This window comes from Dipodomys spectabilis, unplaced genomic scaffold (assembly GCF_019054845.1).
Source record: "Dipodomys spectabilis isolate Male_0828 unplaced genomic scaffold, ASM1905484v1 ptg000061l, whole genome shotgun sequence".
NCBI lineage: Eukaryota > Metazoa > Chordata > Mammalia > Rodentia > Heteromyidae > Dipodomys > Dipodomys spectabilis.
Genome location: NW_024870738.1, coordinates 3,391,441 through 3,413,627, shown reverse-complemented (window position 1 = coordinate 3,413,627; position 22,187 = coordinate 3,391,441). Strand labels below are relative to the sequence as shown.

The 22,187-nt window shown below is 42.2% G+C and overlaps 1 protein-coding gene across 3 annotated transcripts; it reads left to right on the top strand.

Annotated features, from left to right (window-relative positions):
- The first annotated feature begins 3,412 nt into the window (after positions 1–3,412).
- Positions 3,413–20,406, top strand: Gemin8 (gem nuclear organelle associated protein 8). Of its 3 annotated transcripts, XM_042680483.1 has the most exons (5): positions 3,413–3,549; positions 10,879–11,073; positions 11,403–11,439; positions 12,578–13,013; positions 20,119–20,406. In XM_042680483.1, exons 3-5 carry the CDS (start codon positions 11,437–11,439, stop codon positions 20,370–20,372), a joined length of 693 nt encoding a protein of 230 aa, XP_042536417.1. In that variant the 5' UTR covers positions 3,413–3,549; positions 10,879–11,073; positions 11,403–11,436; the 3' UTR covers positions 20,373–20,406. The 3 variants fall into 3 exon arrangements, with proteins under 3 accessions (XP_042536417.1, XP_042536416.1, XP_042536418.1); XM_042680482.1 differs by lacking the exon at positions 10,879–11,073; XM_042680484.1 differs by lacking the exons at positions 3,413–3,549; positions 10,879–11,073 and adding an exon at positions 3,650–3,664.
- Positions 20,407–22,187: the final 1,781 nt, after the last annotated feature.

The following is a 22,187-nucleotide window of genomic DNA, read 5'->3' as shown; positions in this document are numbered from 1 at the left end:
TAAAATGAAAGCAAATGTCAGAAAAGAAAGCAAGGAAGGATCACATTCATAAAAATCTACGAAGGCACTCCGACAAAAGAAACGGTTCACCCTCCTCTACTGTGAAATGAAATGCCAGACAAGGTGTGAAAGAATTGCATTAATAAATGTCCACCAGGTGGCGCTCCAATTCAATAATCTTTTTCTAGGCTTAAACGAAAGAATGCCAGACTGGGGTCCTAACAACCCCCTGCCAAGTGGCTTGCAAGTAATAATCTAACTTCTTCTAGTGTCATGGAAGGCCACACAGGAATGTAAGGAACCACCAGGTGGCTTACAACAAAAATAATAATATATACTTCTGTCTGGAATACCATGACAGGTGAGTGAGGAACACGTTCTTTTCTTGGTGTTAGTATTATTAAGGTGCTATAAAGAGGAGTTGTTTTCATGACTCAGGTAATCAGTGCATTTCTTTATTGGAAAATGCCACCCCTTCCTTTGCTTTCCTTCAATTACCCTCTCCCAACCCAGCCCACAAGTTGCATAATTTTCAATAGAGTGTCTACTCAGCACCATGGCTACACTTGTTCATGCTTCCTACTGCCATTTCTGTGCCCTCCTGTGTCCTCAAAAGACAGGTAAAAGAACAAATAACACACACACACACACACACACACACACACACACACACACACACACACCATGTCCATCAATAGCAGCCACAAAAACCATGTTTCCATTTCCTGAAATTCAATTTGATAAATAATATTTAATGTTCACAGGTGTTGTTTCTTTGGGATCTTCCACTAAGAGTATCCTCTTTCAGTCTTACTGTTTCTGTGTGAATGCCTAGAGTCTTGTATAAGTTATCTTGTCCTGGTATATTGTGGATTTAGCTCCCACATATGAGAGAAAACGTGCTATTAACAACTGTGCACCATTAGACGCTATATCACAAGGAGTAATCTGATTCGCTCTGGAGTCTAATAAAATACCAGACAAATGGGTGAGGAAGGAATTGGTTTATAAATGACTACTGGGAAGCTAGGTGCCCAGTGGCTCATACCTGTAATCCTAGCTATTCAGGAAGCTAAGATTTGAGGATCACGGTTCCAAGCCAGGGGGGAAGAGTCCCTGTGTGACACTTATCTCCAATTAACCACTCAAAAACTGTAAGTGGAGCTGTGGCTCAAAACACTAGAGCACTAACCTTGAGCAAAAGAGCTCAGGGACAGCACGTAGGCCCTGAGTTCAAGCCTCACAACTGACAAAAAAAAAGTCCACCAGTAGATGGACTAATTCAAGCCCTCATTCAACCTACTCCAGTGTGAAATGAAATGGCAAATAAGAAATAAGTGGGTGAGAAAGGATCTCATTCATACATAACTACCCAGAGACGCTAGGTTACAAATATTTTCCTCTATTGTCAAAGGAAAGAAAATGGCAGACAAGGTGAGGAACTATCACATTCAGAAATGTCCACCTGAACCCAGTGCCGGTGGCTCATGCCTGTAACCCTAGCTAGTCAGGAGGCTGAGATCTGAGGATCGCCGTTGGAAGCCAGCCCAGGCAGAAAGGTCTGTAAGACTCTCTCTCTCTCTCTTTTTTTTTTTTTTTTGCTCACAACTTTCAGTTCACTTTTATTAAACTATTTGCAATGTAGAAAATAACATCACTGAGTATTCTCAGATCCAAAATATTCACTAAAAGGTTAAAAAATGATGTCATTAATAGTCAGCAAAACAAATGTCTTTCTCATACCAAATACCATAATGTGGTTACAGGACTCCTGTGGGCTAGATTTGTTTAAGCTGCTATGAAAAGTTCATACATGACTACATTCATACAATCTACCAAAGATAATCACAAAGCAATGTAGCAATCATTTAGTCCAAAGACTCTCTGGCTGGGGATGTAGCTCAGTGGTAGAGTGCCTACCTATCTCTAATAAACAACTCAGAAAAAGCTGAGAGTGGCACTGTGGTAGACTGCTAGCCCTAGCAAAAAATAAGCTCAAGAACAGCACCCAGGCCCAGAGTTCAAGCCCCCAGACCCACCCACCTCACACTCTCCCTCCTCCACCCCCCCAAAAAAGTCCAACAGGAAATCATACAAGCTCCTCTGGGGGAAAATACGAAATATATTCCCACCAGGTGGCGCTACAACACAATGGACTAATTCACTAGTATTAAATGAATACCAAAGGATTAAGAAATATGGAGTTCATAAATGTCCACCAGGTGGTGGTACAACATAACAATCCAGTCTTCCGTCATCCATTTCGTAATCTATTTCTTCCTCAACTGGAGTTTCAAATGGGATTTTTACCTTTTAAGTGTTTATTGTTCCCCATCACCAATATTTTTATTCAAGTGAGTTAAATTATATAATGACTAAAATTCAACTGGGAAGATTAATGGAATAGAGCCATCTCCAACAGATGCATAATTCCCATTGCCTGGAGTGAGTGAGTATTTGAGGACCCACTAAGCCTTTTGTCTTCTGTGTGTGTGTGTGTGTGTGTGTGTGTGTGTGTGTGTGTGTGTTGGCACTAGGGCTTAAGGGCCAAGGTGCTGGCCCTTAACATTTTCACTCAAAGGTATCAGGTATTTGAATATCCCTTCCACTTCAGGGCTTTTTGATGGTTAATTGGAGATAAGGGCCAGTGGCCACCTGTAAGAAAAATTCCAAGCCTCCTTTACCCCTGGGATGGATGATCATGATGTTCATACCATTAGTGGGAGGATAAGAGCAGAAATACTATCGGCAACTTCTAAGTCAATATTTCTCCTTTGGTGCTTACTTTGCTCCCGGGTTCATGTGGCACTATCTGGGGGGCGTTTACTGCGGTCACAATTGGGAGCTACCACTGGCATTTAGTGGGGGATGGCCAGAGATGCTGCTGATCCTCTGATACACCAGACAACCCTCCGATCACACAATGACCCCTCCTCAAATGTAAAAACAAATTGGGAACCCTCAGATGAGGACACAGTGCTAGAGGAAAGAGCCTATGCCAGAAGCAAGTGCAGAGGAGAGGCGCGCCAACCAAGGGAGGGAGGGGGGCTGCCACATCTGTCTGGACTCCTAACACCCAGACTGGTGAGACACACATTTGTCAAAGGCTTGAGTGCCAAGAGCGTTCCGCCTCGGTGACAGCAGCCGAAATCAATTAATACATTTTTCTTTCTATCCACTCAGTCTAAGCCTGGTTGTGCCTTTCTCGGGGTCCCCGATCGCGCTCGCCCCAGTGCCAGCACTCAGCAATCTCCCGCGAGACATTCAAACTCCTTTCCCGCGCTCCTCCCCCACCGAGCAAGATTCCCAGACTACGCCCGCCCTCCAGCCCACGTCAGCCCTGGATGCGGATGTGACGCGGGGGGGGGGCTGGGCGGGACTTCCTGCGCAGCAGACTCGCGTGGCTCTAAAGCGGAAGAGTGCTTTTAGTTGCCCGGCAACGCGGTCCTGAAGTCTCTGTGGCTCTTGTGTCTCCCCCGCCCCCCAAAACTGGAAAGTAGGCTCCTGGCTCAGCCATCGCCTGGTATCTGCAAGCTGCGTAGCCATGAGGTGACTTGGGGGGGAGCCGAGTTGCTGTGCGGGAGTGAAGGAGGAAGCTGGCCGCCCCGGGGGCCTGGCTTGCTCCGACGCTGGGAGTCGGTGTCCGGGCTGTCACGTTGCCGTGGTAATTGTTCCCATTCTGTGACCATCCAGCCCACTCTCTGAATGGGATGGATCCTTGGAGGGATGCCTATTGGCCTGTCTCCTGGAAAATAATTGAGGTTTTTCTTTCTTTTCCTTTGCACTTTGACCTTTGTGGGCGGGCCGAGTTGTTTAAGCGGGAATTACCATGACAACGAGGGGCCGCTGCAGAAATTGCTAGAAAAGTTGTTTCACAGGCTAGGCTCTTTCTTCAGCTGTTTCTCATCCTAAGTAAGAAAAATATTACTTGAAAATTTTAAAGACTAATAACACAAAGAAGGCTTCTAGGGTTATTTTACCTAACTGCTGTGAATTGTGGGATTGTGCATGGTCTGTAAAAATACAATTTTTGCTAGTATTTATCGGAGCAACAGGCTCTTTGGGATGACATGTACATATATACATACATACATATACACATGCAAGCATACTTTTCTTTTTGTGGCACTGGGGATTGAAACCAGGGCCTTGTCCATACTATGCAAGTTCTCAACTGCTGAGCTACTTCCCGACCCCACTGAATCAGGGTTTCCCTATGTAACTCAAAGTAGCCTGGATCTCCCTTGTGGTGTAACTTGGATTCTAGCCCTCCATAGCGCTGCGATTACAGGCATGTGCCAATATACCTGATTCTGAAACCATATATTCACAACAGATTCTTGGTATCTTTCAGTAAGGCTTACTGAAGGCAAGTTCACAGACGTGTAATGGATTTCCTCATGTACTTCTCTGTTGTGCTGGGAACAAGTACAGACTAAAGTTTAAAGGCGAAATGTTAATTCTAAAGTTGTTTTACAGGTGGTAAATGATCACTTTATGTTTCTTAAATCCAGTATTTCAAGAGAAGGTAAAGAGGCTGGGAGGAAGTTGAACAATTAAGGCTACAGTGTAGGTAAGTGAGTTTACAAACTAGGTACAGAACTACCCCTCCCCATTAGGAAATCCACCCATAGAACATTTGGACAAGTAAATAAAGAATAACTAGTTGATTAAAGGCTAGATGGATTTAAAAAATACCTTGAAAAAACTCGATTTATTTTAAAAGTTGCTTCCTGAAAAGATTTGGGGCCTTAAAGTCAGTTATTTGAGTTAACAGCTCCTCGATCATTTGGAAGAAAGAATGTTAGGAGATTATAACAATCTCAGTAGCATCCAAGGGCAGGAGTTAATAGCTATTATTTTTATACTGCAAGGATAATGAGAAAAGTACAAGGAACAAATTATAATTAAGTGCCCAGATGGGTTGGAGTATGAGTCTTCTAATCAGAAAGCAGAGATTAACATGGAATTAGCATGAATATGTTTACAGAGGGGGAAATAAACTTTAAGACTGTGAAAATGTAAAAGTAGTCTTAGCCACTTGAAGTAGTCACAATTTTTGCTGATAGGTCTTCAATTTGCAATGCCTGCTAATTCTGGTCTTACTTTGCTATGCTCACACCAGGTTTTGCTACGTGACTGATAGGCCTGAAGTGAAGCCAACTTAATCTGGATTTTTTTTTTGCCAGTCCTGGGGCTTGAACTCGGGGCCCGGATGCTGTCCCTGAGCTGCTTTTGCTCAAGGCTAGCACTCTACCACTTGAGCCACAGTGCATGCTAGGCAAGCACTCTACCACTAAATCACATTCCAACCCCCAAATCTGGATTTGTAGTTGTTGTTTTGAACTGTATTTTCTTTTTTTTTTTTTTAAATTTTATTTTATTTTATTTGAGAACATATTGTACAGAGGGGTTACAATTACATGGGCAGGATAATGCATACATTTCTTACCAAGCATTGCAGCCTCCTCCTTTATTTACCCTTCACCTCCCTTCCCAGCCTCCCCCCTCCCCCCCCCACCCAATCATACCCCTCCCCCCCCCCCACCGACATTGTAAAGCTGGTTTTGCCATGACATTTTGTACTTCTCATTGTTGCAACAGGTCCACCTGAATCCTTAAACGACTTGTTTGTCCCCGTCTCCTCCACATGTTATACTGACATCAAATATAGTGAAAGCGGGGGTTACACTGTGGGGGAGGGACATACAAAGCAACAAAGAAATAATCTTATGAATGTGTTAGACACACATGCATGAAAGAAACAAAAACATTAAAATACATATTTGAGGGTTCGTTTTCCTAACATCACATTCTCTGACTTTTTCCGCTTGACTCATACCTATACTAGATATTGCAAATAAGGGAAACCGTGGGACCTATGTTTCTTTGGACCTGGCTTACTTCACTTAATATAATTTTTTCCAAGCCTTTCCATTTCCTAACAAATGGGGCAATGTCATTCTTTCTGATGGAGGCATAGAATTCCATTGTGTATATATACCACATCTTCTTGATCCATTCATCTACTGAGGGGCATCTGGGTTGGTTCCATATCTTAGCTATGGTAAATAATGCTGCAATAAACATAGTTGTGCTGGTAGCTTTAGTGTGGCCTTGTTTGTGATCATTTGGGTAAATGCCCAAAAGTGGGATTGCTGGGTCATTGGGGAGCTCTATGTGGAGTCTTTTGAGGAACCTCCATACTGCTTTCCAAAGTGGTTGAACAAGTTTACATTCCCACCAACAATGAAGTAAGGTTCCTTTCTGTCCACATCCCCTCCAGCATCTGTTGTTGTTAGAGTTCTTGATTTTTGCTGTTCTAACTGGAGTGAGGTGATATCTCAAGGTTGTTTTGATTTGCATTTCTTTTATGGCTAGGGATGTTGAACATTTCTTCATGTGTCTATTGGCCATCCTTCTTTCTTCTTCAGAGAAGCTTCTCTTTAAGTCTTTCTCCGACTTACTTATTGGGCAGTTGTTTCTTTGAGGATTTGTTGTTGGGTGGTTTAATTTTTTGAGTTGAACTGTATTTTCATTGTGTCACTTTCATTATCCTAGTTTTCAGTTCTCCCTTTAGCTCATATATTCATGAGTGAGAGGTAACTGCCTCCTAGTTCACTTCTGACTCTGAGGCTAGCTACATACAGACTCGGTGAACTTGCAAATTAATCACCCTTACTGACAGATTAAACAATGCCCTTCTGTGGCTGGGATGTCATTGGTATGGGGGGGGGGGGGGAGTGGAATTGTTAAATACATCCTTTCTTTCAGTCTTCTTCCCCATGCCAGTGCTTTGTTTGTGACAGTACTTACTACAACATCCAGAAGAGTAAACTGGGGCTTGCTGTTAAAAGAAGAAAAAGGAAATCAAGGAGGTTTTGCTGGTGGGGGGGGGGGGTCCCTCACCCTTTAACTTTTAAGCTGGCTGTTATAGATGGGAAAGTGCAGGTTTTCTAAACATACTGGCTTGTGTACTTGCAGTAGTGGAAAGATGGAGTTTGGACCCCTGTGGGTAGGAGAAGGCCTTTCATACTTAGGCCATCTTTGATGCCCAAATCACTAGGCAGGGACCATGCAGAGCCACAGGAGGGAGCCCAAGAGGACATCAAGCTGGGTATGTTTGCCAGCCTAGCAGCCAGCTAGGGGTGGCAGCAAGGCTTGCCTGAGAAGGTGGGCAAGAAGCAGTGCTCTCAAATGTCTCTTATATTAGTTTTCCGTAACTGAATGTCTGTCTTGCCAGTGTTTATATTTCGAAAGGCGTGTTTGCTGCGGTTTAGCATTGCACTACAGACATTGCTAGAATCACATATGACACAGTTTACGTAAAGTCAGGTTTCTTATCAGGTCTTCGTTTATTTTGTTGCAGACACCATTCAACTTTAAAACAGTGAATTTGAGGACTTAAATCCCCAAGAATAATATAGCTGACTCAAAGAGCAAAATTCATGGGAACCTTTATAGAAAAGGTTTGCCTTTCAGAGTTTTAGCCAGAGTAACTGAGTTGATGATTGACTTTCAATACGATTCTGTGTAAAAGTCAAAGAAAATAAGTCTTTAATTTTAGTTTTAGTATTTAGTTTTAAGAATTCTATAGAAAATTGTTACTTACCTGCTTGTTGAGACAAATCATAGGTCCTATTTTTATAATAATATAAATATGAGCCGCATGCTAGTGGCTCATGCCTATAATCCTAACTGCTCAGGTAGCTTGAGATCTGAGAAGAATCACAGTTTGAAGCCCACCTAGGCAGGTAAGTCCATAGGATGCTTATTTCCAATAAACTACCTCCCAAAAAAGCCTGGAGTGAAGCTGTAGCTCAGGGACAGTGCCCAGCCATTTGGATGCCTGTGGTTCATGCCTGTAATTCTAGGTACTCTGGAGGCTAAGACCTGGAAGGTCACAGTTCAAGGCCAGCCTGGGCAGAAAAGTCTGGCTTTATCTCTAATTAACCAATTAAGAAAAATCCAAGGTGGAGGCATGGCTCAAGTGGTAGAGCACCAGCTGTGAACAAGAAAACAAAATGAAAACACAAGGCCATGAGGTCAAGCGTAAATATGTGTGTGTGTGTGTGTGTGTGTGTGTGTGTGTAATAAATATAGGTGTGATGCCACTGCTTTTTCTATCAAAGCCACATTACTTATCTGTGGAATTTTTTAGAAACCTAATAGGAGTCACATAGTATTCACTGAACATTACATCTGTATTCATACATTTAAAAATATATCTACCAGAATAAGTAGATTCACTGCCAAATAAATGCATATTTTAGTGTAGCTAGATGGGAAAATGCGTCATTCAAGACTGGGGCTCTGTCCGTCTGTAGGCCTCAGCAGTGTTTAGTGAATGACCTCAACCCTGTTTTTTTCCTTCCTCCTTTGGAGAGGACAATGAGTTGCCTCTGTTACTCCCAGGGGCTCAGCTGGGTAGTGACCATGATGCCATTGTGCTTTCTGGGGAGCGCTGCACAGCTTGTAGAGCTTGGATCCGGTTTTCCCTGACATTGCCAATCCCTTTTCTCCTCTCTGCCAGCCCATTAGGAGGCAAGTTGTTGTTCAGCCCTGAAGCCTTGTGCCATGAAAGGAGAAGTTCCTAGGGAGATGGAGAATAAGAGATTCAAATGAAAGATCCACGGAATGGGCTTTGAAACCTGCCATACCCACAAGCTTTCTTCCTTTTGTCTGAAAATGTTGCTAAAGTGCCTAGGGTTGCTTGTTTTTGTTTATGTTTTTCTTTTATAAAAATACTGTATTGTCTCTAAGTAGTTGTACAGTGGAGATGCCATTTAACAAAGCAGTGCATCAATACAATGCATCTTGATCACCGTCACCACCTTCAACATTCTCACCTCCCCTTCTACTCATTCCTTCCCTTACTTAATTGTGTGGTAGACACAGTAAACTCTTGACTGCATTCATCTTCCCGCCCCCTTCACTCTCCCCTTCCCCTTGGCCCTATGCCCCCTCTTACATGTACCCCTTTCCTAGTGCTGAGTTTGTTGGACTTTTAATGTTTACAGAATCCTAGGCATTCTTATTAGGTCCTGAAGCTCTTTATATGGAAAGAAATAGCCAGCGTTTTGAAAGGACCTATTTTCAGAGAGGATTTTCTTACCTGAGGAGCTAACTTGATAGGAACTGATGAACTGGTGACTTAGAAAGAATATATTCCTTCTGAGGCATAGGTACCCAGAACTTCATCCTGCTTTGTGTCCTAATGTCCTGTCTAGCAATGCCAAGTAGCAGGGTCTCAGTCAGAAATCATGCACTGCTGGGCTCTGGTGGCTCCTACCTGTAATTAGCTACTCAGAAGGCTAAGATCTCAGGGTTGAGGTTTGAAGGTAGCTGAGGTTTGAAGCTAGTGAGATGTGTATCTCCAATTGACCAGTAAAAAGCCAGAAATGGGGCATAAAAGAAACAGCATCTGAGTTCAAGCCTCAGGACTGGCATCAAAAGAAAAAGAAAACAGAATTTGGTCAATTTGAACCTATCCAAATTCTCAATTGACTGGCTTGGTTTTAAATATTTTATGAGTCATTGGAAGAAGTCTAAATTCAAAGTTGTTTTATTTTATGAGACAGTCTTTCTTTGTAACCCAGACTGGCCTCAAACTCATGATCCTCCTATCTCTGCTTTACTAATGCTGGGGTTCACAGATTTCTGCCATAATCCTGCTGGGATTCAAAATTCTTAATTTTCTGAAAGCACACAGATGTCTCCTAGACTTTTCTAATTTAATTTGTGTGCTACTTGCTAATCTATGAAACAAATTTGATTAAGACACATGGAGTTCATTTAATATTTTTATGTACTTCAAGCTTCTCAGAAAGCTATTTAGATTGTACTATTACTGTTAGAAATACAAAACCTGCCTGTAATAATCAGCCACTTAGAGGCTACACTTTACAACTTAGTACTCAAGTATAGACTGATTCCTATCATAATCCATTTGTGTTAGTTTTGTTTCTCTGAATGGTAAGATGCCCAAGAATTGACCATTTTATATTCCTCACATAGTCTATAAAGCACAAAGACATTAGCTAGGTTTTCGGGTGATTGCTCATATTTAAAACTTTTACATTATAGATGGAAAGTACTGTGAACTCAGTTTCTACTTCCACTACTTTTGCTAACTACTTTCTAGTTTATAGTCACTGCATGTGTGTGCAATACTGAGTTTTGGATGGTAAATAGGATGTATTGAGTATGTCGGCCCTCCAAGAAATAGCCTTTTTGGAAGCTTGTTATATATGAAAAGTTATGAATAGTTCTCTTTAGGTTCAATCTTAAAAGATAGATGTAGTGAATTTAACGTCTCAGTTTTTTTGCATAATCATATCAAAGCATCTTACAGAGATTACAAAGTAACTATTTTGTAAGATTTTGAGGTGTTTTGTTTTAATTATATCTTCTAGTAAAGTGAAATACAAAAACTAAGACTCCTTTAGTATCTCATTTCCAGAGTTTAAAAACCTATGTTTTTGTTGTTAGCAGTTTTATCTCACAGAAGTTTAAGTGCACATGCATTAAGTACATTCTAGTGTAACCAGGTATTTAATAATTGAACACTTGAATGGGGGGAGATCTTGTATATGCATCTTGTATATACATTTTCCTAATTTGGGGAGGGGAAGGGAAATAACAAAATGCTGAAATAAGGATACAGGCTGACCCATTTAACAATGAGAAGTACAAGACACTATGTTGAAAATGAACTTTACAACTTCAGGGGGTGGGGAGTGGAGATGCGGGGGAAGGAAAGAGTTGAGGATGTAGGAAAGGAAGGGATAGTAGGGGAAAAACAAAGGAGGGAGTAACAATGCTCGATAAGAAATGTACTCATTACCTTACTCATGTAACTGTAACTTCTCTGTACAGTATCTTCACAATATAAAAAAGCCTCAACCAAGCCCACGTGAGGCTGGACGGATGTCTTGTTTGAAGATGCTTCTGCAGTCAGAAAGCTAGGGCAAGATCCTGCAGAGATTTCCAGTCAGTTGGAAAGATAGATTCTTCTGAAGGCTCAGAAGGACCCAGAGTTATCTTAAGTACACATCAACCTGCTAAGGACTGGTAAATAATCACTCTAACTTTTTAGTTTGTGTCCTGTATGTACTCTTTTGTATATGCATACAGACTACTAAGTATTTCTATATTTATTTCCATAAACTTGACAATTAATTGAATGCAAACCATGAAGGCCATTTGGCCATTTAATTGTGCCTAAGGAGATCTCCTTTACCCACCACAAGTGGATAGCATGTTTGTGAAGTTTGAGCATGCTGGTGGCAGGCAGCCTCCCAGGGACTAGCTGCTCTGCAAACCACAACATAACCATGAACATTTCCACAGCTGTACTTATCAGATAGATGCTTACAATGGCTGTTCTTTTCTGTTTTCAGTGCCTACTTGGACTTTCCCAGTCTGATAGGAGCAATGGTAAGATTACCTTTTTTTCTCATGAATTAAATAATTAGTCCTTAACTTCTTACTCTTTTTTTTTTTTTTTTTTTTTTTTTTTGCTGGTCGTGGGGCCTGAACTCTGGGCCTGGGCGCTGTCCCTCAGCTTTCAGCTCAAGGCTAGCACTCTAACACCTGAGCCACAGCACCACTTCTGGCTTTTTCTGCTTATGTGGTGCTGAGGAATTGTACCCAGGGCCTCATGCATGCAAGACAAGCACTCTACCGCTGAGCCACCTTCCCAGCCCATTCTTACTCTTTTTTAAGTCTATGCAAATTAGTCTTTAAATTATTGATGTGAGTATAGCTTAGTGGCAGAGCACTTTTCAATGCCCTAGGTTTGAGTCTCAATCTATAGTACCACAAGAAAAAGAAAGTAACCTGAAATTCTTGTTTCATGATAGAGACCAAAGATACAGGGATAGAGCATCAAAAAACCCAAAAGCTCTGAAATAAACTTTTGAGCACCAATATGACGCTTCAAAGGTTTCAGATCCTGCATTTTCAGATTCTAAATGTTCAGTTTGTAAAATCTATGCACAGATTTTAGAATCCAAGAAACACCAAACTCTGAAATACTTTTGATTCAGCCTTATAGCTAAGGGATTCTCAAACTGCATATCAAAACAGTAGAAGCACATCTAGTACGTGTCTAGACAACTCGTGACTCAGATATTAAACACTGGGCTGTGCCTAACAGGTAATAGAAGTAGTAAAGATTATCATGGTCATCAGTTATAATTGGAACACCATTTCTAACTTGGAACTAGGAAATATGGCTAAGACGATAAAAAATGGGTCTTAAATCTTTCCCCACATCTTACCTAGAAATGTTCATTATTAGATTCTGTCATCGCACTGTAAGGCTCCCTAACCTGGAATTAATTCTCCCATAAGTCCCTAATATTCACATATACAGAGATGAAGTATGTATATACTTGGTTTCTGTCATAGGTACAGATCTAGCAGACCTTTTTTGACCTAGTAACATCTTCCTTGTATAGAGTAGTTGTTAGTAGATACACAGTAAATATCTTGTTACTTAGTCAATTAAATGTTTTAAGATTTCTTCGGAGGATAATCTGGTTTCTGCCACACATTTCCCCTCATTTTGTAGGCATCAACATCCGGAGCCCTCATATCTCATCCAGCATATGCAAGATACTGGGAACATTATCACCAAGCAATGGCTTGGATGAGAAGCCACCGGAGGGCTTACAGAAAGGCTGTGGAGTCCTATTTCCATTCGCTGTGGTACTGCCCTCCCACAGCATTTCCCTACAGCTCTTGGGCTGGCTATCCTCAGTCCTTCTATGGTTACTACTGGCAGAACTCATATTACAGTAACTCACAGTTTGGAAGGTCTGAACAGCCTCCATGTAATGGCAATCAGATCCAGGCTTCTATAAGTGAAGACCAAACTTGGTTTGAAGAAGAAGAAGAGATGGAGACAGAGTCTGAAGATGAGATAGTGTGCGACCTAAGCAATATGGAAATCACTGAGGAACTCCGCCAGTATTTTGCAGAGACTGAAAGGCACAGAGAAGAGCGGCGTAAGTTCAGACCTGTCCTCAGGCTTCCTTTCCTTGCCTGGATCTCTCTTTGCCTTTTTTCTTAATCTAAACACACAGAATAATTTGTGTAACTCTTTGTTTGGGTACAAGTAATATTCTATATCCAGTCCTGAGTTATGAAAAGCGATCATAATGTGTTATACTTCAGTTATATTGTTAGAGTTGTTTAATGAATGATTATTTTAGTTCTGAAATAAAGCTTATCCTAATTCCTCTACCATTTACCAAAGATATTTGCTTCACCAGATGGCGTATGTATGGGTGTGTGTGTGTGTGTGTGTGTGTGTGTGTGTGTGTGTGTGTGTGTGTGTGTGTGTGTGCCATCTCTAATCTACACTATAGTCTTCAAGATATTGAATCCATTTTACAAATGAGGAAAGCAACCTCGAGTTGGTTAATAACTCAGCAGTCATTTGCTGTTAGTATTCAAGTCTTGTCTGCCTGACTCTATCCACTTCCCTTGCCTCTTGCTCTGCCAGGGCCTCTCCCTGCACTTTCTGAGTTTCTGAAATACTGTACTCCATTTTTTTGGAAGACATTGCAACGAGCTCCCACATCTTAAATTGCTCCCTTCAGCATAGAGATCAGCATGAACCTAAGCAGACTAATGAAATGCCAGGCACTTAGAGCTGCTCTGTTTGGTTCTGCACTGGCAGAGCATTTCAGTAAAGACCTTTTATCTTCAATTACAAAACAAGATTCTTTTTGTTGCTATTGTTGGTCTTGGGGCTAGAACTCTGGGCTTAGGCGCTGTCCCTCAGCTCTTCAGCTCAAGGCTAGTGCTCTACCACTTAAGCCACAGCGCCACTTCTGGCTTTTTCTGTTTATGTGGTGCTGAGGAATCGAACCCAGGGCCTCAAGCACTCTACTACTGAGCCACCTTCCCAGCACAAGATTCTTTTTTTATGCCAGTACTGGGACTTGAACACAGGGCCTGAGTGCTATCCCTTAGTTTTTTCTGCCCAAGGTTAGTGCTCTACCACTTAAGCCACAGATCCATTTCCAGCTTTTGGTGGTTAATTGGAGATGAGTCTCATGGTCTTTCCTGCCCACGCTGGCTTTAAACTGCAATTCTCAGATCTCAGCCTCCTGAGTAGCTAAGATTACAGGTGCGAGTCACTGGCACCAGGCTCCTGAGCTGTTTTAGGACAGTGGAGTTGAAGTATGAAATTACAGTTATGGAGCACAGTCCCACTCTGGACATTTGTTTTATCTAGTTCAAATGTTAAAAATTACTGAAAACCGGTCAGTGTGATGGTAGATGTGGAAGGGAATTGTTTCAATACACTTTTCTTGTAAGAGTGAAAATGCTGATTTGTCGGTGAAATTCAGGGTTACATTTGTCTTGGAACGAAGGACACAGGATGAAGAAACCAGTGGAAAATGGCTCCAGTTCTGCTGGCAGACACCTGTGTTCTGATATGTTGCTGACAAGCCAGAAATGAGGCAGTCTCAACTAATCAAGTCTATGTTTTCCTTGGGTTACACTATGATCAGTAATTTTGGCAACATAATAACTAATCTCATCAGAAAGACATGTTGATCCTAGAAAGTGGCAGGGAATGCCATTCTTCACACTCATTATCTTACTGCTCTCCTGCTCAGTGTTCTACCTTTGGGCTAATTATCTGTGGAATACTAAATGAATGTTTTCCTGCTATATAAGATTTTCTTAAAGTCTGAGTAACTTCTGTGTTTTGATTTCATTTATGTTTCATAAGTCTACTTTAGTAATATGTAGGTTTATAAAAAAGGTCAAGATTATATACACCTATAGTGACTGGACTTCATTTACCACAGAATCACTTCTACCTAGAGCAGGCCTAGCAGAGATCAATAAGAGATGATGTGCAATGACTTGAAGAGAAATCCTTTATTTGATAAATGATGTGAAAATATTTGGCCCCTGTCTGTGACTTTTCATAGTCCCTGGCTTTATTGCAATGTAATTGACAAATAAAATTTGTATGTAAAGCTGGACATCGGTGGTTCCCACTTGTAATCATAGCTACTGAGGAGGCTGAGATAAGAGGATCACAGTTTGAAGCCAGCCCAGGCAGGAAAGTTTATGAGATACTCAATAAATTACCAAAAAAAAAAAAAAAAGCCAAAAGTGGAACTGTGGCTCAAGTGATAGAGTGCTAGACGAGCAAATGAAGCTCAGAGAGAGACAGCACTCAATCCCTGAGTTCGAGCCCCAAGACCAACAAAAACAGTGCATGTAATCAAAAACAGAATATACCGCCTCAACCTCAATGGAAGCCAGTAGAGATTTGACTGCTTTTCTTGTTTTAATCTTTTTTTTTTTTTTTTTTTTTGTTGGGCTTGGGGCTTGAACTCTGGGCCTGGGCACTATCCCTGAGCTCTTCAGCTTAAGGCAAGCACTCTACCACTTGAGCTACAGCACCAGGTTTCTGGTGGTTAATTGGAAATAAAAGTCTCATGGACTTTCCTGCTAGGGCTGGCTTTGAACTATAATCCTCAGATCTCAGCCTCCTGAGTAGCTAGGATTATATACTGAGCCACTGGCGCCCAGCCTCTTGTTTTAATCTTAAATGCATATTAATCCTTGTATTCATTTCCTAGGATTCCTGTGGCAAAGTACTACAAATTTAATTACAAAAAAAATAATAGAACTTCTCTCATCCTTCTACAATTTCTGAAATCAGGGTGTCAGCAGAACCATTTTCCTCCAAAGTCTCTAGGGGCCTGCTTCTGATGTCTCCTTGCAGGTCTTGACTGTGACAGCATCACTCTGAACTCTGCTTCCATCTGTACATGTCTTTCCCCCTGTGTCTTATTTTCCTTTTAATGCTTTGCATAGGGATACTCACCTGGACACCAGTGGCTCATACCTGTAATCTTAGCTACTCAGGAGACTGAGATCTGAGGATCTCAGTTGGAAGCCAGCCCAGGTAGGAAAGTCCATGAGACTCTTCAGATAACCACCAAAAAGCTGGAAGTGGAGTTTTGGCTCAAATGGCAGATTATTAACCAACGTTGAGTGAAAAAGCTAAAGGATAGTGCCCAGGCCCTGAGTTTATTAAGTCCCAATACTGGTGTGCATGCAGGTACACATACAGGTGAGTTTAGACCTCCTTTCAGTAGAAATGATATAACTGTCCATGCAAGGCAACTGTTATGTCTGAAATGTGTTATTAGTATTTCTCAGCTTTAGTTGGATGGTTCTCCACCTGACTAGCCCTCGCCTCGAAAGGAAGAAAATCTGCTGGGGCGGGGGGGCGGGGGGGGACTCTTTCTTCCCATGGGAGGAAAGACAGAAGTAATAAATAGAAGACAGACTAAACAAAGGCCTTCAAACTGGCATATTCCATTCTAAGTTTTACTTGGTTCTCTCCTGTCAGTATGTACTTTCAGATATTATCTGTGATCACCTACACACAGCCAATCTGAGAATATTTGGTTTAAAAACTGCTTCTCAGATTTGTAATAAAATCTTAGAATAGAGTTTTTTTTTAATTAAGTAGAGGTGAAGCAACTTGAATGTAAGGAAACAGGGTTCTCTCCTAATTCTGTGCTGCTTCCCTGCTCTTACCCACTCCCCCAGTCCACAAAAAAAAAGTCCTTATGTTGGAGAGGCCCTGGGGAACCACAAGGAACGGATCCTTGCCCATGCTAGCATGTGACATTTGACCATCTGTTTCTCTATCCCTGGGTTGTCCTCATTTTTCTTTAGCAGCATCTGAGAGGAAGAGTTGTTTACAAAAAGTAATGCATGGCCTTTGTCCTAGCAGTCATTGGACAGCCACTTCCTGTGCACTTGCTTTGTGGCAGGCATGCTAGCCTCCTGGGGCTAGTGACACAGCAGCCAATAAAGGTGAGGTATGCTTTCCCTCACACCGCTTCCCCCACCCCCAGCTAGTTCTCAGAGCAGATCACAGGCTCATCTGCACTGACAGGCTTTGCACCCTGTGGGTCAGTGTTGCATAGCAACCGTCCCAATGCGGGGAAACTGGACCCTTGGAATCATCTGAGTCACACAGAGGGGATAAGAGCTGAACCTTCACTATTGATGAGGAAGCCTGAATGGGAAGGAAATACTAGTAGAAAATACAGACAGAAGGTTGTGTCCTTATTGATCAGGTCCTGAGGCTTGAACCCAAGGCCTGGGCACTGTCCTTGAGCTTTTGTTTTTCTCAAGGATAGCACACTGCAACTTGAGCCACAGCTCCATTTTAGGCTTTATTGGTACTTAATTGAAGAATAATAGTCTCGTGGATTTTTCTGAGCTGGCTTCAAACCACGATCCTCAGATTTCAGCCTCCTGATTATCTAGGATCATAGGCGTGAGCCACTAACACCCAGCTTCCACTTTAACCTTTTAAGAGCTAAGGTCTTTTGAGCAAATGCTGACTGTGTGGTAGAACATTGTGTGGGCTTCCGTGACTGCTATGGCAGCCTGCTTCGTGTTCCGTGAATTTCATTCACTGATGTCAACACAGAATTGTTTTTGCTTGCTTAATATCTATAAGATAGATTCTGTCAGCCGGGCACTGGTGGTTCACTTCTGTAATCCTAGCTACTAAGGAGGCTGAGATCTGAGGATCACGTTTCAAGCTAGTCCAGGCAGGAAAGCCCATGAGATTCTTATCTCCAATAAACCACCAGAAAACTGGAAGTGGTGCTGTGGCTCAAGTGGTAGAGCGCTTGACTTGAGCTGAAGAGCTCAGGGACAGAGCCCAGGCCCAGAGTTCAAGCCCCACGACTGACAAAAAAAAAAAAAAAGAAAAGAAAAAAAATAGATTATGTCAGAAGAGTAACAAAAAGAAGCATAATTATAAATGTTAGAAATTGGAAAGGAAAGGAAAATAAAGAAATAGAAAGGCTAAATTCACATATTCAAACAGCAAAGAACTATTAGCTATTAAGATAGCTGAGATCTCAGGATTTGTTAAACCTATAAACTCAAATGCTCAGATTTAGCATGACTTTGAGTATCTGTCGTGTGACCAAATCTGACAGTAAAGCTGATTATAGTCTCAGGACACGTTCAAGAGGGATATGACAGTGGTGTGGGAACCTTCTTCTCAGGCCCTGTTTTCTGGATGGGAAGCACTAAAACACTTAGCATCCCTGAATGTGGAATTACCTCCTCCCAAAGATATTAACAAGCATCCATCACATGTACAAGGCAACTCGTGAATGGCGCAAGAAATCTGTTGTGCTGATATGGGAATGTCAAACCTTCAGAGGAGTCCTTGAGTAAGAGGTCCTTCTCTCTAATTCACCTTTAATGGACAGTCCACAGGCCCACCAGTAGCCTATTATACTGCCAGACTAGGGTTCTTACGAAGTGCTGTAACTACTGAATAGTGGATGCCTGCATTGCCTTTCCTCTTCCTTCTGTAAACATCTAGCAAGCTATGCTTTCCTTCAAAGCCCTGCCAGAAGAACAGGAGTTGAATCATTCCAGGAACAGGGGCAGGAAAAAGGAGATGTGCCCAGGAAGAAGCCCAAGCCAGGCTTCCGCCCCAGGTACACATAGGGCTTGTGAAAATAAGGGTCAGATGCAACCTGAGTGCTTTTGAGTTTTGGTGCTCTCTCTCTCTCTCTCTCTCTCTGTCTCTCTCTCTTTCTCTCTTCCCCCCTCCCTTTCCCCCTCTCTCCCTCCCTCCTCTCTCCCCTCCTCCCTCTCTCTCCCTCCCTTCCTCCCTCCCTAGAAATATCTGAGTGACTCTTTTCTCTGGCTAATTTAGACCCAGTTCATTGCTGCCATACCATGTCACCAGAACTTACTGCAAGTTGGGGGTGGGGGGCAGGAAAAACTATCTGTGAGAAGCAAGCAACTTAAATATTGCCATTTCAAATTTAACAAAAAGACCAACATCCAATATTTAGAAGCACATGCTTGTTGGTCTCCAGTTTATTTACCTATTAAACCAGTTTTGGTTTAGTTCTGCATCTCACAAGGAATTGAAAGTTCATTTCTATGGGTAATAGCTAGAGGACATTTGTTTGTATGACAGTCATTTGGCTGATCTACATGTTATTCCCATATGTAAACGTTGAGTACCAATGATGTAAGTCATCAGTGGCCAAATACATGTGGCCATATCCCAGTCTTAATGTTTCCAAGTTTATAAAACACCTTCCTGCAACTCCAAGCTGGTGGTTATAAAGAGCAGGATTTATGAGAGCAACTGTGTGGAGCCATAAAGACACCTTCCCTTCACACTTGATTAGCTCACTGCTGTGTTCCCTTCCAGAGACTTCTGGAAAGAGGACCAACAAGGAAAGGATGATTTATATCATTGTTTTATTCCCCACAACCATCTCACTCCTTATCTAGTGGCATTTCTCTTGGTGGCAATAGTCGCTGGAGATAATGTGCTTTCTGCTATATATTTCTCTCCTGACAGAGTCACTTACAAGATCTGTAAGTTGTGTCGATGTTACCTTAATGCAGCCTTGTAATGTTAACATTTTTATGTTGCTCTTTATATAAGAGTGAAAATTCTGATATTGGGACTCACTACATTAAAATAGAAAGTAGGGGAAAATAAAATTGAATAACCATTTCTTCCATTACAGGAATGCAGTTCAATAAATAGGATTTGCACCTGCTGTTTCATCGCAGCTAATGGAGGGCTTGGCTTCCCCCAGTGAGGAAACCGAGCCCCGATTGCACTATTTGTGGTAGTGAATACTGCTTTTTGCAACACTGGGCTATAAGCCTTTTATTTCCATGCTGTGGTTGCCCAGATCAATATGAGAAAGCAACCAAGTCCCCTCCGCCATTCGTGGCTGGGCAAATAAAAGAAAGCCAGGTGGTTTCATTTTTCCTCCTGTGTTTTTAGGATATGTTTCAGAGGTTTGGTGGCTTGGAGTGACAGGTTTCTTTATGGCCTTTGCCATTTCAATCATCACCTCTAAGCAAATACTAAAATCTACAGGTCAGGCCTCGGGTTCTAGAGAGCATGTCAGCTGGCACAGCTGGTTGATGTCCCAGTGGGGAAGGAAATGCTGAGGAACCATAGGGGCCTCAGACAATGCCCACCGCACCTTCTCATGCCCCAGGTGTGTTTGGACATGCATGTGTGTTCACGTTAGTGTCTGTTCCCAGGGCGGCAGCGGGAACTGGATGCAGAACGCCTACTGGAGTACGTGAATGCTGACCACGGCCTGTACTATATGCGCCCCACAGTGAAGCCTCCAACCGAGAAGCCTGGTGAGCGGCGCAAGGCTGAGATGAAGATCTTGTATGGAAAGAGCGCTGCCAAGATACAGGCCATGGAGACTGCAGTGCAGTTAAGCTTTGACAAGCACTGTGACAAACATCAGCCTAAATACTGGCCTGTCATTCCCCTCAAGTTCTAAGCCCTAGGCACGGGGACTTCAGGGGATGCTTCCTGAACAGCGTACCCAGCCTCATCCCCTTCCCTTTGCATCCATCCTCTTCATCTCTCCCATGCATTTCTCAGGGAAAGAGGCCTTGGCACTAAGCTATAACATGTCTGCCAGAGTCCCAGAGAGCACTTTGTGGGTTGATGGGATGTTAGCCACTTAGAAATCTATACTGTTGCTTACATAGGCTTTGCCTTGATAATATCGTATACATTTCACCAGGTTTTTGTTGTTGTTATTGTTTTTGGTTGTTGTTTTTTGGGTTTTTATTGCTAGTTCTTGGGCTTGACCTAAAGGCATCACACTCTGGCATTTTTTTTTTTTGCTCAGAACTGGTGCTCTACCACTTGAGCCACACCTCTGCTTCCAGCTTCTTACTCTTTAATTAGAAATAAGAGTCTCAAGGGAAGTGGCGCTGTAGCTCAAGTGGTAGAGCGCTCGCCTTGAGCTGAAGAGCTGAGGGACAACGCCCAGGCCCAGAGTTCAAGCCCCACGGCCGACAAAAAAAAAAAAAAAGAGTCTCAAGGATTTGTCTGCCCATATATCCTTGAACCAAGATCCTTAGTTCTTAGCCTCCTGACTAAGTAGGATTATAGGCGTAAGCTACGGGTACCTGGCTATATCAGTTTTTATGTTATCACGAAGGTGTTCAGTTATTAAATTTCTTGCAAGAGATAATTGCCTAGATCTTTGCCCTTTTTCAATTTCCTTCCTTTAATCCACTGAGCATTACAAAAGCCTTAAATAAATCAAATGCATTCTCTGACTGCTGTAGCCCCCACTGAAAACCATGAGACAAATACCACTTGTCACCAATTCAGGGCACCTACATGTCCTGTAAAGAGCCAGAGAGGAAATCCTTTTGACTTTTCAGACTACATAGAGTTTGTTGTGACTATTCAACCCTGCCCTCATAGTGACCAAGCAGCCATAGATAGTAAGTAAACAAAAAAATGTATGGCTGAGTTTCAATAAAACTTTATACAAACAAGATTTGGTCTTAAAGTGGTAGTTTGTCAGCCTCTGCTCGAATAGAGTGAAAAATCACTGTCAGATTTCCATTGTTCTCTACAGAGCTTGAATATTGTGCAGAATTAAGTGCAAAGAGCAATCGCTCCCAAACCTAGTCCCTTCTGCCATCTGCTTTGTTGTACAAATTCATGATTGAGCTCTTACTATAGGTCGCAAATATTCTTTGAATAAGGGAATACATCTGTGGAAAGTCTGAAAATTGATGGAATAGCCCATTTGTCCAAAACAGCTGCCTCTAAATAAGTGATTGCGGTGCATTGCCAGGGTGAGCCTGTGCTGACCTGAGATTAGCACATCCATCAAAGGTGGATTAACAAATTTAGTATTGACAAGTTTCTCCCTAAGAACATTTAGCTTCCCATTCAGCCCCTATCCCGAGACAAAAGCATTACCTTCATCAGCCTCGGGTGCTTTTTTTTTGCCAAGCTCTCCTTTTATTACTGGAGTTGCAATTTATGCTTAGATATGCAGACAGAAATCAGAAGGCATTTTCCCCTGAGGTGACACATGACTAACATTTCAAATCAAGGCATTCCTCCTTATTATTAGAAGTTCATGTGCCTAAACAGGGAAACAAAATAAATATGATTCAAACACAAACCAAAGCCTGTAGTCATAGCAGGTGCTTCCGTGCCCTGCTGTGGGTACGGCAAGAGCAGGGCTTCTTGGCCTCAGCACTAGTGATGCTTGGGGCCAGATGGGTCTGTTGTGGGGAGGGAGCTGCCATGTACACTGCAAGGTATTCAACAATATCCC